Source organism: Marmota monax, unplaced genomic scaffold, assembly GCF_021218885.2.
Source record: "Marmota monax isolate L192 unplaced genomic scaffold, Marmota_monax_Labrador192_F-V1.1 WCK01_AAM20220418_F8-fsc00103, whole genome shotgun sequence".
Lineage (NCBI taxonomy): Eukaryota > Metazoa > Chordata > Mammalia > Rodentia > Sciuridae > Marmota > Marmota monax.
Genome location: NW_026694286.1, coordinates 3,424,722 through 3,442,252, shown reverse-complemented (window position 1 = coordinate 3,442,252; position 17,531 = coordinate 3,424,722). Strand labels below are relative to the sequence as shown.

General features: G+C 38.1%; 1 protein-coding gene across 28 annotated transcripts in view; it reads left to right on the top strand.

The window, feature by feature from the left end:
- Positions 1–17,531, top strand: part of Epb41l3 (erythrocyte membrane protein band 4.1 like 3) — a 227,351-nt gene that overhangs the window by 185,658 nt on the left and 24,162 nt on the right. For 21 of the 28 annotated variants that reach the window (XM_058586428.1, XM_058586427.1, XM_058586426.1 and 18 more), the window contains 5 exons: positions 537–624; positions 6,021–6,173; positions 10,092–10,189; positions 10,907–11,082; positions 14,505–14,725. In XM_058586428.1, coding sequence (XP_058442411.1) covers positions 537–624; positions 6,021–6,173; positions 10,092–10,189; positions 10,907–11,082; positions 14,505–14,725 — 736 coding nt within the window. The remainder of the gene's footprint in view (positions 1–536; positions 625–6,020; positions 6,174–10,091; positions 10,190–10,906; positions 11,083–14,504; positions 14,726–17,531) is intronic. The other 7 variants (XM_046467431.2, XM_058586445.1, XM_058586449.1 and 4 more) reach the window with 1 other exon arrangement.

The window sequence follows — 17,531 nt, the reverse complement described above, 5'->3', positions numbered from 1 at the left end:
GTAATGTTGTCCTTCAAAGCCATTTTTCTTGTTATTCTTTCCTCAGATGCTGAGTATCCCTTATCCAAAATGCTTGGGCCCAGAAGTGTTTCAAATTTCAGATATTTTTTCAGACTTTGGAATATTTACATATATATAATGAGATGCGTTGGGAACGAGACCCTAGTTTCAACACAAAATTCATTTTATGTTTCATATTCATCTTACACATGAAGTTAATTTATAGTACACCTGGGTGTTGACTAACTGGTCTCATGAGATCAGGTGTGGAGTTTTCTACTTGTGACATCATGCTGGTATTCAAAACTATTCAGACTTAAGATTTTTAAATTAGGAATGGTCAACCTGTATCTGCCAGTGCCTCAATAGATGCTTTCTTATAAATTAACAGGGAGCTCAGTGGGAAATTTTGCAACCCAGCCAGATAAAGGATAAGCAATTAACTGAAAAAGGAAGGAAAATCAGCTAACTGCTTTTTCATTCTAATGAATAAAAGGGAAAGGCAACCTTATAACACTTTTTTTTTCCCTAATCAGAGGAATGACGCCAGCAGAAGCCGAGATGCATTTCTTGGAAAATGCCAAAAAACTATCTATGTATGGAGTAGATTTGCATCATGCCAAGGTATGCATTTTTAAACCCCCCACTATTTTATTTAATTCAACTCTGTTACCGTAATTCTTATTTTAGTGAATGTAATGGAAATATTGGGGGTGCAAATTTCTGTTTGCCTTGCAAGCCCTATTTCATGTTAAAACAAACTTAGCTCTTTGTTTTTTTACTGGAGGGGTTGCTTTTCATGGCTCAGACTCACTCTCCCCATGGGCTAAGCCTCCTAAAAGCCCACAGTAGACAAACCCTCTGATTGCCTGTTGATTCAGTTGGAAGCTTATCTTGACCAAACAAGCTCTTGGACCCTGCTGCCTTCTCTGTTTTCTCCCACTCTGCACCAACATGCACCTTTTGCTGCCTCTGCACCCTGACTCTGCCTTTTCCCTGAATATGTTCATCTGACATCTGACTTCTCTGCTCTTTCATGTCTGTCTGTCTCAACTTGGTCTGTGTATGTCCCTCATTCTAGAACCCCACCAGGTACTTTGTAAATTCATGTTATATTTTAAGAATTCTGTCTCTTGTGTTTAAGCACTCGTACATGTAACCAGTACTTTGAAATAAGATTATTTTTAAAGTGCAACCAAAACTAGTCATCCTGGCTAAGAATTGCTTTGTTGACTGATAATGGGTGCAGTGTTAGAGATGTATCTTAGCAAGAAAGAAATTGGAATTAAACTGTAGGGCTTCAGTGTTTGAGACACACAGAGCAGCTTTGACCCTGTCATGCTTTTTCTAGAATCTCTGTGCTTTTCAGAAGCGAGAGAATGAGCATGTGGACTACAAGTCTAATATTTTAAAAGCCATGGACAAAGTACTATGGAAATATGGGGAAGATTTTATGAGAACTTTTATCAGCAAAACATATGCAATTTGCTAGGTTTCTAGAGATGGATTCTGATATTTTGGGTGTGTTCAAAAGGTCAGTATTTAAAGTTCAGGGTTATTTAGGATTGACAAGATAATATCGCTCCTGCATAGGGATGTGGACTTGACCTCTGATAGACAGTCACCAATTTCACGGTCTGGGTCTCACAAGAATGTGCAATTACAGCCTTCCAGGCAGGCAAGTGTCTCTCACAGTCAGTTTTAAGGCTAGAAATGAAGAGCAATTTCAGCTGTCTGTGTTTAAGTAAACATCTCAACAACCTTGATCACCAAACAGAAGAAAATATGTGATTTGCAAGTTTTGTTGCTGCTCTTTGGTAGATGTTTAGGGAGCAAACCAATCCTCCGTGACTTTGGACAGACAGATGGTAGCCATTGAACGAATGTGGGTTTGATTGGTGATGTCTATGGGTGAACTCCTACATCACAGAGAGGAGGACTTCCAATGCCTGAACACCAGCAAGATCACTGGGGTTTGACTGGGGACATGTGTTGGTATACTAACAGCAAGCTCTTTGACATTTATGTGTCATTACAACAGCAGGTGTAGCTGTTTACTTGCCAATTTTTTATTGCATGTTTTCACGTATTTTGCCCTTGGATAATGAAGATGTTTTTCTCTCTTATGTCAGATATCAGTAGAGTAGAATTTCAACATAAAGATAAGACCAGATAATTAAGTTGTTTTTTTTTTTTTTTCAATTTCTTTTAGAGTTTTTCCCTAGGTGGCTAAAAGATAACCAAAAAGGAAATAAAAGTAGCATGAGAATTTGAGTGAACCTAAAGCTATTTTTGAGTTATACCTTGCACTTTGATGCATTAACTGCCCTCCCCCAAATAAATAGATAAATAAATAAATGATTAGGGAACTGATTGAGGGAAGTGCAACTCAGGTTGTATCAGTGTTCCCATCGGTAAAAATAAAATCACTTCACATTGCTATAGCTACTGAATTAAAATGGATGGCTGCTTTGTCATTCAATAATATGATTTTAAATTATGCCAATTAAGAAGAAAGAATTAAGGAAGTGCAAATGTAGCCCATTATAGGATTTTATCTGAATATTAAGTATAATAAACGATTCATAGACTCCATTTTCTCATGCAGTCACACACCATCATTTCAAGGAGGAAATTTACTGAATTGAATTAGAGACAATTTCCGGTCATGAGCTAGATGCTTCTCCTTCTATTGATGGTATGAAAGTCCCAAAGCTTTATGATCCATTTAAGCATTCTGAATTGTAATCATGGACTCCACAGCTCCATATGAAGAATAAATACCCATATTAGATGAAGGTCCTATGTTTTGGATAATCTATCCCAAAATCTTTTTTATTTTTTATTATTTTTAATGTTAGGAAGTCTATCTCTGCTTGTTTGTTGTTTAATGTTAGTTGTTTTTTGTTTGTTTGTTTGTTTGTTTGGGTGGGGGAGAAGGGAGGAGGACCAGGGATTGAACTCTAGGGCACTCAACCACTGAGCCCCATTCCCAGCCCTCTTTTGTATTTTATGTAGAGACAGGGTCTCACTGAGTTGCTTAGCACCTCACTGCCATTGCTGAGGCTGGTTTTGAACTTGTGATCCTCTTCTCTCAGCCTCCCGAGCTGCTGGGATTACAGGTGTGCGCCACAGCACTCAGCACTTAATGTTAGTTTTAATAGACTTTGTCAGAGTCACTTATTTCATGTAAGATATGAAACGTAGATATAAATCCCTGTCAAATACCCCATGGGCCAAGTGATAGTGAAGGATAGCAGTGTGTGAGCCATGATTCTAAACGAAGGGAGTGTCATGGCCACCTATTTTCATTGTGACAGACTGAGACTTTCCGGGTCTACCTCAGGGTCCTGTTAATGGGAGTAGAAGTGTGTCTGTTGAGAGTGAATTGGACCTGTCCCCAAGAAAGGCTGGCAGAGCTTTTAATACCAAAGATTTATCCAACTAAGTACTCTGGTCAATAGCAGAAAATTGGGTATGAACATATTTTTTGTCCCTATGCAATTAAAGAAACAGACCCTTCAGCCAGTGTAAAACCCCACTTCTCCTGCATTTTATTCCTCATTCATTTTTACTTTCAGCAGGCACACATGAGTTTGATACATGCTGGGCAGGCCTGTGCTGGCCATGAGATTACAAATAGAAAACAGAACTGCTGCTCCTAATCAGCATACAGTCTCCAGGGAAGGAAGACAGGGAGGGAATCTTATTTTAGGACCATTTAGTAAGGTTGTGCTTGTCATAAGAGACTGATTTGGGACCAGAGCAGCATGTTGGAGGACCCAAGAAAAAGAGGTCTTATTCCTTCCTCCTCTTTCCCAGGAGGGGATATTGTTTCCTTGTGATCAAGGACACTAATGGTGATTTAAAAATAGATAAAACCGAAAAAGGTTTTAAATGGCCTTTCCCTCTGTGGACCAAAGGCTCTTTCCTAAACTTGCATTCTATATTGAAAAGAAAGTGAACCAAAGAACAGTTATTCAAGCGTTCCTTCCTCATGCCTGCCTTTCTGCCTCCTGGCAGGAGGTGCTCACCTCTGAGGGGTTGTGCAGATGGGCTGGTTCTCAAGAATCAGTAATACCAATAACTTGGGAGCATTGGGTTATAATTCTTTAACTTGCATAGTCACTATAGCCTCTGATAAATAGTGGGCAGTTTCTGATCTTTGGATTCTCTAATTGTATTATATTCTAATATCCTGCCATCCAATAGTTCCACTCCTGTAGAGTAATTCAATATCTAATGGAGTAATATGTTTCCAAGGTAAGATATTTAATTCTAAACCAATTATATTCTGTTAGTAAACTTCCTGTTTCCCAGAGATGGACCAATATATTAATTTTTTATTCTGGTAGTGTTCATCTTATGCCTTGCATCTATAGGATTTAGGAAGTATCTTCCCACTGTAAGCATGAGTGAAAATCTCCTCTCTGAATTCTTAATTTTTTTCCATCTCTGCTTTGCTGTTATTGCAGAGTAATTCTCTGCAATAACATAAGGTGTGACCAGCCCGTGACCCTTTCTGTCCAGATTCCAACAAACAGGTGTAACAAGGCATTAATGCTGCAGCTCACATTCAGTCCTGCCTCAGTATTTTTCACCCAATTCAAGGCCTTGTGCATTTTCATTTTACCCCGATTTCAGTGGAATCCAATATTTAACAGGGACATCATATGTACAATATCCCTCTTAAGCTTAATGTAATAGCTAATGACCTCTAAGCATCACACATTTCTTAGGAAATTATGTAAAAGATGAAATGTCCAAGTAACAAAAGCAAGTTGAAATTATAATAGCATCCCATTTTTGTTTTTAAAAAAACCCTGTAATCATATTTAAAGCGTATGTGCATTTATCTATAGGTGTCATTTTATTTAGTGTGATTGCCACTGGGCAGTGTTTCCATGTATGGAGGTATATTGGAGGCAGTAGGTTTGTATTTTTTTTTAAATTTTCATTTTAAAAATTTTTCTCTGACAATAATAGCAAATAAAGGTTGAGACTCTTTTCAAAGTAACAATACTCAAAATGCTCAAAGGAAAAGACAGGTCCCCTCTTGTTAGTGTCCAAATCAGCTAAAAGCACTGCCAGACTGCGTGTGTGCAGTTGAGTCCCAATTTACAGTTTCTTCATCTGTAAAATGGGAATAATAATAGCAACCATCTCAACACAGCATAGTGAAGATTGAAAAAGTTAAAATACATAGGATAGAGCAGTGTCTAGACACCCCATAGGTAAGAGTTACGTGTTATGGTTATTAATACACAGCCCCTGCTTGACCTTTGCTCTGTGCAGCATTTATGCCATAAATCTGAGGTACCTGGGTGAACAAATGTTACTCCAACAAATGTCCACAGTGAAAAATATCATTGTTAAAGACTTACTTAATAGATTGGATAGAGAGAAGGGAGGGGAGGGGAGGGGAGGGGAAGGGGGGATAGGAAGGGCAGCAGAATAGAATAGACATTATGATTGCTGTATGTATATAGGTGACTGTATGACTAATGTGATTCTGCAGTCTGTACAGTCAGAAAAATGAGAAATTATACCCCAATTGATTCAAATGTATGAATTGCCAAGATCATTGTAATGTCATGTGTAGCTAATTAAAAAAAAAAAAAAAAAAACTTACTTAGCTGGGTGTGGTTGTGCACACCAGTAATCCCAGTGCATTGGGTGGCGGAGACAGGAGGATTGCAAGTTCAAAGCCAGTCTCAGCAACTTAGAGAGGCCCTAAGCAACTTAGTGATACCCTATCTCAAAATTAAAAAGATAAATAAATAAATAAATAAATAAATAAAAAAGGGTTGAGGAAGTGGCTCAGTGGCTAAACGCCCCTGGGTTCAATCCCTGGTACCAAAACAAACAAAGCTTACCTAAGGGATGTTTTTAAAAATGTTTATTCAGTATTTTTCATATTTAAATTTTTCAATTGTAGATTCTGTCATGACTTAAATGTTGTACCCAATGAAAAGTAGAAAGAAGAGAGATACTGATATATTGTTTTTGTAATTCTCTAGGATTCAGAAGGAGTAGAAATTATGTTAGGAGTTTGTGCGAGTGGTCTGTTGATATATCGTGACCGGTTGCGAATAAACAGATTTGCCTGGCCCAAGGTTCTAAAAATTTCATATAAACGAAACAACTTTTACATTAAGATTCGGCCAGGAGAGGTAAGTATGCCTTCATTTGCATTTGCATTGGGAAAAAAAGATCCATAATAACAAACAATAATATAAATTTTTTGCTCACAGATTCTAAGCACCATGCAACATGGTGAATCATGTCTGAATCCTGAGAGAATTTGTTGTAGTTTTATCCAAAGCAGTAATAAATAAAATGTTCTCTTCTTTATTATGTTGTTCTAGTTGAGCTGCATACGCTAATTGAGAGGGTTTTTAAAAATGTATTTGGGTATAAAATCAAGATTCATGAATAATTTCATGTATATTTCAAGCCGTGATGAATAGATCTCTTCTTTTGTGTCCTGCTGTTATCACTCCTTTTCCTTTTTATTTTTTTCTGCAAGTCTGACTGTACCTTAAAGTAAATAGCTAGAGATGATGTGCTTCAAGATACAGAAAAGTTTAGAACAAAGAATGAGGAGGTGAATAATGTAAATATTCCACAGCCTAGTGCATTTCCAGGGTATTTCTGATTTCTTTTTAATCAGAGAAACTAATAAAAGAATCAGAATTATTAATTCTTACTCCTTGGGCAACAGCCTCCATGATCAAGTTATATTTATATATTCTTAGTGATTTATACATAATAAGTATTGAATTCTACTTGTATTTGTTTATGAGATAATTAATACCTCCAATTTCTAATTGGTGCCTTAATATACTAGAAACAAAACCCAAAGATTCCAACTCCTATATATCTCTAAATATTTTCTCATTCAATATAGTTTTATCCTGCCTTCAAAATATACCTCTGCCCTGAATTTCTTGGTGGAAAATGCAGTTATAAAAAATCAGAAGATAAAGCTAGCAATCATATTTAACATAAATATGACTTATATTAAATATTTTACATTATAAATATATTAAATATTTATATTAAATATTCAGTTGTTATATGACAACTGAAATAATCTGTAAGCTTTTCATTTAAATACTTGAAACTGTAGTGTTTTATAAAATACTTGCAAAAATTGTTTGTGAAACTTATAGCTGATATGTGTTCGTTTTAATTCATTGAACAACTATTTATTAAACGAGCACCTATTTATTATCAGGCTCCATGGTGGGAATTGGATAGAGAGAAATATGACCTTGTTCTTTTTCTTAAAAGATTTTTCTATCAGAGAAACAGACTCAACCCTTGAATAATAACACCATGATACAAGAGAGAAGATGATCTATGGAAAAGGAGTGAGGGGCTGGCATTGTGGCTCAATGGTAGAGCACTTGCCTAGCATGTGTGAAGCACTGGGTTTGATCCTCAGCACCACATAAAGATAAATAATACAATAGAAAAGGAGTGAGTTCGCTGTGAGGCCACAGGGGGAAATGACCTAGTAGACAGTAGTGAGCAGTGGAAGGCCTTAAGTTGACACACTGGATGAACATTCTGGAATGATGGGTTTCTCAATGAAATGCAGCTACTGAGTGATCATGTGATAAGACCCAAATCATGGCATGGAGGGAGCAATTGGAGATGGGTTTCAGGAGCAGAACCAGTAGTAGGTCTCTGAGACAAGATGAAGGAAGGGATTCAAAAAGGGAAGAATCCACATAACCAGAGGGGTTCCATTTGCATGACTAAAGTTGATGGAGATGATGTCCAACAAGAAAGAGAAAGGGTCAGAATTTGAAGGGGGAAAAAAAAGAGATTAAAATTCCTTCAGGACTAATTTTCAAGAGGCAATTCTTGCCTTGTAAGAAATTGAATGGAGTCATCACCAACTGGATATATTTTACCCAAGTCTTGGATATATGGGATAAATTGCCCAAAGAGCAAGGGAAGTTAGAGAAGAGGCCCTAAAATAAACACTCTGGGTGACACCACCATTTGATTGAGGGGCCAGTAGAAGAAAAACAGGAAGACAGCCAGAAATAAAAGAAAGGACAGAGGCTGTGAGATGACAGGTGAGTTTCAGGGCCTAGTGGCTCACCAGCAGTGCCATATGTTACAGAGAGGGCACACAGGGTGCAGACTAAGTAAAGCGTGTTGAACTTGATAGTCAGGTCCCATTATGGCATGGAAGAGTTCGGGAACGTGTGAGGAGCCACCTGCCAAGAGTGCATTGAGGCGAGGAGTGAAATAACAGAGGTGGCTTAGCAGTAAGGAGTGAGGCAGGGTTTGGCTGAAGCAGGCCCCAAATTGGCTTCCCACCCCATCCTGTTTTACAGTCATATTTATAGGCAGGGAAGAATGAGAAGAAATTATTGATAGCATATAGTCTGCAAAGAGGTTGAAGAAAGCAGACACAAAGCACAGAGAAGTAAGCATTCAGAAAGCCTAGGGGCCCAACTCATCCTTGTGTAAAGGAGGATGACAGTAAGACACTCTGCCCCATTAAAAATGTTGATCTCACATGAGTAGAGAGTAGTACTCTAAGTAGTTACCAGGGGCTGCAGAGCGGGTGGTGGAAATGGTGAGAAAATGATCAACCTAGGGGTGCAGTTGGATAGAAGAATGTTCTTTAGCTCAATAGTGTAACTACATGGTCGACAACAATTAAACATGTATTTCAGAATACCCAGTATAGAACATGTGGAATATGTCCAGCACAAAGAAATGATATATGATTGAGGTGGTAGATAAACCAGTTACCCTGATCTGATCAGTACACATTGCCTATATGTGTTGAAATAGCACATGGTACTCTAGGAATATGTACAATTATTGTATGTCAGTAAAAATTTTTGAGAATTTTTGAAGAGCAACATACTTCTAGGCAACTTGCCCCAGAGAGCAAGGTGACTCTCTTTTGTAAGTCTTGGCTTTAGCATAGTGCAGGGGCATATTAGATGCTGGACGGGTAAATGCATAGTGCTTTAGTTAAGAGCCAGGGTACTTTTGCCTTGGCCAGGTCCCTAGGACAGCAGCAATTTTTACAACCACCCCTGCCCATGAACATACAGAATGAATAAGAAATTGGGAAGGGCACTTGTGTTGGAGCAACTTGTGATATATTTCCCAATTTCCCCAGTCATCTTCAGCAAGCAAGAAATAAAGGTCAAGGATGATCATGTCTCACATGCCATGCACATGACCCCTGGCCTGTGGTTTCTTGCCCCAGAGATTACTTTTGCTAATGATTGTATCAGTAGTCCAGTTGTTTTGTCATCCTTAATATAAACCTTTACTGTTTAAGATGATTGCCCTCTGGTGGCCTGATGTATACTGTCTTCAGAAACTGAAAATTATTGTGCATCTGCAATAATCGTATTAAAATATATTGTGCAGAAAATCTAATCAGATAATCCATCTTGAAAAACCAAATGGCTGATAGAATATCATATGAAAATATACATGCTGGAAAGTATGAAAATGTGTTTTCACAATCTCTGCTTATGGATCATATAGACAGATGTTGACATTAAACATTATAATCTATAGTGGAGCACACAGATGAAATCAGAAATATCTGACACCAAGTCATTGAGTATTTAAGAAATATGCATATTTCCTGGCAAGATCCTAGGAGGAAATGTCATTTCTAAGCATGCTGTAGACTATATCTGTACCTATATTTTGTTCATTTCTGTGCATTCCAGTTCAAGTCGTGTCATTAAGAAACCATGAAAATAAGAAAAATGGGATCAGGAAAAAATTTGATCTTTAGGAGGAATCCAGTTATCTTGATTTTTTTTGTATTTAGTTTTTATAAGATCCACACTGATGCAGAAGGCATTTATTGCATGCATGACACGATTATCTACCTTTGCCACATTTTAAAGAGGTAGATGTGGTGATTTTTTACATGAATGTGTATTACATGAATTCTGCATATAGCAATTGCTTTAATGAGCAAAGAAAAAACTTATGGGAGTATGATTTTGTAAATTATTTGCAAAGCATCTATTATTCATAATTCCAAACTTGACTCTGTCCATACATATATGCTTTTTTAAATTTAGTTTGAACAATTTGAAAGCACCATTGGGTTTAAGCTGCCAAACCATCGGGCTGCCAAGCGTTTGTGGAAAGTATGTGTTGAACACCATACATTTTTCAGGTAGGTAGAGATCATTTGGGAGTTGGTTTTTGTTTTTTCCCTAAGGAAGAATTGAAATGACTCGATTGCTTATATTGAAAAGGTTTGGGGCAAGAAGGACAATCTAGAAACATCCTTTCTATTCCTTCAAGTTCATTTTCACCAGATATCTTGATAAGAAATCCTAAAAACACTTCTGAATAAATTTAAAGGATGTACTTCAATTTGTCTTGTACTTATCTGTGTTACTTTTTTTTTTTTTTTTGGTCTTTTCATTATTTTTATAAAAGAGTGTCCTCTTCAAGTATCCAGTTCATTCCTATTTCAAAAATTTCTTGATACCCCCCTGGACTCCTTTATGCAAACATATATACTCAGCCCATCAGATTCGTGCCTATAAAATAACAAATTATCATTCTTCTTCACTAAATCATCTATTTAATTGTTCCTTGGGTTTATGGAGCCATGGCTTCTCTAGATATTCTAGACTCTCTAGTTTATGAGATAAAGGTTAATGTTCCTATAGTCCAGCCCAGCCCCGGTTTTACTTATGTCTTTTCTCCTGCATCCCTCATTAATATATACTGTATGACTTGTTAGCTTTTCTAATAAAAATCAGATTCATTACCTACAAGCTTCGTGGTAAACCTTTAATACACTGTGAAAAGTTAAAAAAAAATAGCATTCTGAATATTTGACTTAAAGGTCTTTTCTGGTGGTTTTCTTTAATATCTTTAGACTGTTGTTACCAGAAGCACCTCCAAAGAAATTCCTAACCTTGGGTTCCAAGTTCCGGTACAGTGGCAGGACGCAAGCCCAGACAAGAAGAGCCAGTGCATTGATAGATCGCCCCGCGCCTTACTTTGAACGTTCATCCAGCAAACGTTACACCATGTCTCGCAGCTTGGATGGAGGTAGGCATTGCTCACTGGCTCTTAATAATTTCTAGTAACTCACCAGGAAGGAGTGTCATGAACATGTGTAAATGTAGATCTTCTTGGATATTATGAAAGGGAAAGCAGCGGTGGATCTGAACTAAGTGGGAGATTTTGAACATCCCCACCTCCAAAAGTAATGCCTTTGTCAGTCTATCTGTAGATGTGTATAAACTGAGATAAATTAGGCACTTTGAGAATGAGGAGCATAGCTTTCATAAGCCAGTACCCCAAATTTGGAGAAAGATGGTTACATTCTAAATATAGGAGTCAGGGACTCCAAGTAATTCTGTTCTCTTGCCAGCTGACCTGAAATGATTAGCAATTTTGTCTCAAGAATATTTGTTTCAGAAATAAAACTGTAGGCTTAATTTATCTCTCTTACTTAAAAGGGTTTATTTATTTATTTAATTTTTTTAGGAAAAATGTGGCCTTTGTTTATGATAGCTAGCAGAAAGGATGCTATGTAGGTGCTCTCTGCTATTAAGTCAGATAAGTGAGTCAGATGACTAAGACAGGGGCAGAGCCCGGTTCCATGGCACATGCCTATAATCCCAGCAACTCAGGAGGCTGAGGCAGGAGAATTTCAGGTTTGAAGGCAGCCTCAGAAACTTAGCAATACCCTGAGCAAAAGAAAAACTAAGAAAGGGCTGGGGAAGTGGCTCATAGGTTAAACACCCCTGGGTTCAATCCCCAGCATGCCACCCCACCTAAAAGAAAATCAGGGACAGCGTCACTTAGATGACCTTCCTAAGGAATAACAAACAGGAATTATTAGTCTGTTTTTGTCTTGTCTATCAGTTGTGTATTGCTTCTGTGTAAGATGGAGGGCGGCTTCTGCCAAAAGGCATGCCAGCTACAGTGACACTTTAGGACCTAAGTCATGCCCAAGCTTCCAACTTGTAGTTCAGAGAACTTGGAGATTAGTTGTTCTGTTGAAGACCCATCTTATGCAAATGAAAAGCTTTAGATTTCTGGCATGCATGTATGACTTTAGTAAGTAACAAAAACATAAATAAAAGTTACAGGAACCTAGAATCATCTCTGTCCCTCTGTTCTTTTGCATCTGCTTCCCAAGGAATCTCATTTCCCCAGCCCCTGCCATCCCTAGTGTAGTTGATGGGGGCGACATATTATTTCCTGAATCCCCTGATTAAAAAGACGGTGTTTTCCTGATTGCATAATTTAGAAAACTGTTTGTAGAAGAAATCACACTTGTATTGTTAGTGCTATATTTTGTATGTTACTGCTAAAATGAGAACAGCACTCATCTGGCAAGAAAAACTCAAGAGTGAATCCAGACTCCGCTGTCCTCTGGGTAATGGTTGGCAAATGATTTTAGCTCTCCAGGTCTGAAGTAGTTTCCCAGAAAATGGGAATTAGGCCATCTTCACAGGGTTGTTGTGAAGATACATGGAGAAAACAGTCATTGTATAAGATATAAATTATTTCAATAATTATATTGATGACGATTCTTACATTTGTGAGCTGGCCCAAAAAGTTAATTCCAATTGTCTCTTTGTATTTGTGGGTTCCAAATTCTGCAAATTTCTTTTTAGAAAAATCACAGCTACACTAAATATGTACCGACTTGGTTTTTGTCATAATTCCTTGGATAATACAATGTGACAACAATTTCCATAGCATTTACAGTGTGTTACTTTATTATCTAATGATGTAAAGGAGAATGTGCAATTATATGCAGATACAGCACTGCTTTATATAAGAGACTTGAACATCTTTGGATTTGATATCCATGGGGCTCCTGGAAGCAATCCCCCAGGGATACCAAGGGACAACTGCACCATTCTGTATCTTCTAAGATTTGCAGAATACCAAACCTAGAGCCAACCCTTTAGAATAAAACATGTACCAGAACTGTTTTAAGATATTGAATATCTGTGATGTAACACTGAAGTTTTTCTTTTTTCACTTTGTCCCATTTACTCCTCTTTATAGAATCTCTGTTCACTGTTTGTACATTCTCTGTGTCAGTACTGAGGAACTTTTGTAGAATCGCACCTTTTTTTCCCCACCATCTACTTTGTTCAGTGATGTGTGCCCAAGGGAGCACATTTCTCGTGAATGTTGTTTTCCTCTTGACCTTTTGTGTGCTAATGACTTCGGAGAAGACGGAAGACAATTGCAAAGTCAATGTACTAATATCATGGTGTCTCTTCCTCCCTGCCCAAAAGTGATGTTAGTATGTGTTGTCTCCCTCTTGGTGGTCCTGCCAGTATGTTTTCTACGCTGCTGAGCTGGGGGCCGTGGCTGCACGTTGGAACATAAATTGCTTTTTTGCAAGGTGCCAGCATCTTGTAGAAAACAGCCTAACTGGTCTATTAAGAAACCATACAAGCTTTCTCATCGATAGAAAGACAGATAAAATGTCTTGGTGAAGATATTTTAGTAGTTTAGCTATCAAAAGGATCTCAGAAAGGATTTCGTTTCATAATCCTTTCTCTGTTTTAAAGCTCCTAAAAGACGAAGGCAGATTATATTTTGTCTGTGATCAACTGCTGTGTATTTGAAAAGCAGTGTTTATTTTTCATGATATCAAATTTTTATAATCTAAAATAATGAATACCAAATAATTTGGACATCGAACTGAATTTTAGCATCTTTTTCACTGAGACATTTTAGCTGGTATGAAGGGCTGTGTCTTATATCTCTTATGTTTGCACGCTTTGCATTTGCATGAATTTCATTTAGCAGCATTTGTCTTGTTTTCTCAAAATATTAGAGATGGGAATGAGTATATATGCATCTCATCATGGCAGACTGTTTAAAATGCAGTGGATATTAAAGCATTTCTCTATTTCACTTGAATGGAATTACCATCAGAATTTTATAATCTGTGCCACAACATGGTTAATTTTCATTATTACCCTTGGGGCTTTAATATTGTAGGAGTGTTCGTTTATTTTTTTTTAGCATCCCATAATAATAATAAAACCAATTCAGTGCTCTTTGGTAAATGTTACTTCCAAAAATGTGTTCAAAGTCAAGTGTATTAGAGTATTATCCACTGCTTTGAGTTCCTGAACTTGCCACTCAGTGCCTGGTGCTGGTGCCCAGCCAGGGCTCTCAGGCAGCAGGGGGTTCAGGGGAAGCCCAGTTTCACCTCCTTCCATTCTCCTCCACCCTCACACACACACCCTCACCAGAGAGCATGAGAATGGGTGGGCATTATTCTGGACTTCAAGACGTGAGCATTTAAGTAATTTTAAACTACACGGTCTAGGTGGAACAGAAAGTCTATGATATCTTAGATTCTTTTCATGTCAAAGCTGGTATTTTGTAGTGGTATTTTCTTTCCCAGTAATGGGACAGTGGTGTTGTTGATCTCTCTTCTACTTAACAATTTCAGATCTTATTTCTCCAATTGTATTTGCTTTTAGCGTCAGTGAATGAAAACCATGAAATATACATGAAGGATTCTATGTCTGCTGCAGAGGTTGGTACTGGCCAGTACGCCACAACAAAGGGCATCTCTCAGACCAACTTGATCACCACTGTGACTCCGGAGAAAAAGGCCGAGGAGGAGCGCGACGAGGAAGACGAGAGACGGAAAAAGGCTGAGGAAGCCACGCCGGTCTCAGCCATCCGGCACGAGGGAAAGGTACAGCTCCCAGGCTGCCTCATAGAGCTTGCTCCAGCTTAACAAAGGCTCAGTAATGCTGAGGATGGAACCAGAAATGTGTTGAGCATAGGGTCGTTCATAACTCAGCGCTAGTTACAGTCATATGTCAGTTTTAAAATTACTATTCCTATTTTGACATTTTTTTTTACTCTGAAAGTTGCTTCCTTAATTTTTTGAGATTTTTTACTTTAATGAGGAATGTGCTACATAAGACTTTCAACAGCTGTCCTGTGTCTGTCTCTCTTAAAAATTCTTTGGGTGGTGGAAGATGCCTTTCTGTTCTGGCTCTCATTTCAGAACTGTCACTAAAGCTATTTTCTTTGTTTCTGGCCCCATTCTCCTACCCAAGCTTGATATATTTTTCTAGATATACGATAATCACATCGCCATTCTTCTAACCACAAGTATCACAGGCCTGTGTGTTTATGATTCATCTTCCTTAGTCTTATAATTGTGATCTCATCAGGAAAGGAAGGAGTTAGTGGCCATATTTTAAAATGGGATGTGGAGGTACAAGTGTGCACAGGAAGTTGAGAAGTGGACTTATTGGTGTTTTCTCCAGGTGATTTCATGAAATCATGCCCCCACCCCCCTCCACCAAATTAAATTTCTTCTTAAACATGGTTTTTAAATATCAGACTTATTTCTGGTGACCCAGCAGTATAAAGCAACTTCTTAGGAAAACAGTTTTGACCGTCAACACATGGGAAAGTTTATGCATGATAATCATGGAAAAGCAGAGCAGCTATTGGAACATATAAGGTAAATAGAGGAAATAGGGGAAGAAAAATGCTCATGTCATCTATGGGTTATCCTGAAATATGAGTTTGCTCCACTTACAAGTGCTCCCTTAAGTGGGCTTTTCAAATACAGATGGATGTGATAGAAAATCACCAATTTCGACTCCTTGGAAAAATATTTTTTTTCCATAATGATTTTAACAACAGCATCTTAAGGGAGGGGGTAGGTCAACAAATAATTTTTGTAGTCAGAATATTCCAAGTGACCCAGTCCATCATTTTTAAATTTTGCTCTTTTAGGATAAGTTTCCCTAATTTGCCAAACCAAAAAAAAAAAAAAAAAGTGCAGGGATATTTGGATCACTTTTGTTGCTTTGTTCTAAATTTCATTTTCACACTCTGTCAGTTGAGTCAAGGGCTGGTTTTAACTGGGACATGAAATGAAGATAATATACCTGAAAGGCGAAGGTGTCCTTCTTACCCTTGGTTATTACAGAATTTCTCAAGATTGTCCATGCCAACAAATGATCCCCATGGATGTGTAAGTGGAATTAAGTGGCACACAGAGGTAAATTATTTTTAGTTTACTCCCCAAATAGGTGCAGTCAGTCTCACTTTATTCAATTTTAAAAGACTACCAATTCATTTATGTAACATGTAGCACTGAGCTATCTTCACCTTGTGCCATTTATGCCATGGGAAAATAAAAAGAAAGAAAATGACTCCCCTCATTGTCTGATCTCAGCAGAGCCAGTGCTTTGAGCAGGGCGCCTTCAGGAGGCTGCATAGTTGCCAGCTGTCTTTAATTCCCCCAAATCTTTAAAAAGACAAAGTTGTCTTTGAAAAAACCACATTCATAAGCAGAATGGAAGATTAACCCTTAATTTTATTATTTTCTACCTCCAAACAGTAACATAGAGGTACTTCTTTTTTAAACCAAAATGAAAACATATTATTGCAAATAATTCTTAAAAGACCGGTCCCCCAGAATTGGCCTGGGAAGGAAACTGGTTTCCCTGGCTTTTTCCTTCCACAGGTCAGAGGGCCAGTTTCACCACCAGAGGACAGTTGTCTTCAAGGTGACTTTGTAACATCTACATTAGTCTTAGAGATTTTCACAGGTTCCTGTTTAAAATGCAGTCTTTAATGTCAAATGGGAGTGTGTGGGAAGACACACTCCTGTCATGGTCCAACGAGACACTCCTTCTGCAGATATATTCAAGAGACACTTTTTTTTTCTTTGTGCATTTTCTTTCCCTCATGTCTCAGATGTAATTTTACTTGTACATTTTCTTTCCCTCTGTTGCTGTGTTTACCACTTCTCTGTAAATAAGGATTGGATAACCATCACCAGGCAGTCAAGGCTGGGTAATTTCCATGCTCTCAGGTCACTAGGCATAATACACACACACACACACACACACACACACACACACCAACAGAAGTCTAATTATCTTCAGGCTCCATGTGCCCTGGCCTTGAACTTACCAGGCTATAGCAGCTCCTATGCTCTGCTCAGAGTCTCTGCTTGCTTCCTGTCTTCCCTTTCTTGCCCAGCAGCCCCTCCACCACCTGCATAAGAAACCAGCTTTGGGCATTGAAACCGCCAGGGCCCCAGAGAATGGAACTAGGTTCACTTGTCCCATGAAAGCCAGAGCTCATCAGGGGGCCACTTTTGTGCAGATGCCTGCCTTAGCATTGTGTTAAGGACTCAAACCAAAGGTATAAACATGCCCTTTATCTACTAAAAGAAATCAGGAGGCTGGGAAATTGTATCTGTCTATTATTTATGGCCCACAAATAATAGAAACTAACACATAGAAACTGTATTACAAGGAAACACATTATTTTAGCTGGTTAGCTTATTGAAATGACTTTGAGTGTGAGTTCCACTTACACCCTGCATAAAGGAGCCAAAATAGAAGACTTTTCAGAGCAACCTCAGTCCTTTGTTGGGGAGTCAGAGTTTCTGAAATGCTAGTTGTTGAATCCTCCCCCCATTATCAGATAGGAGTGGGGCCAGAAACTTCTAGATTTGCAAACCC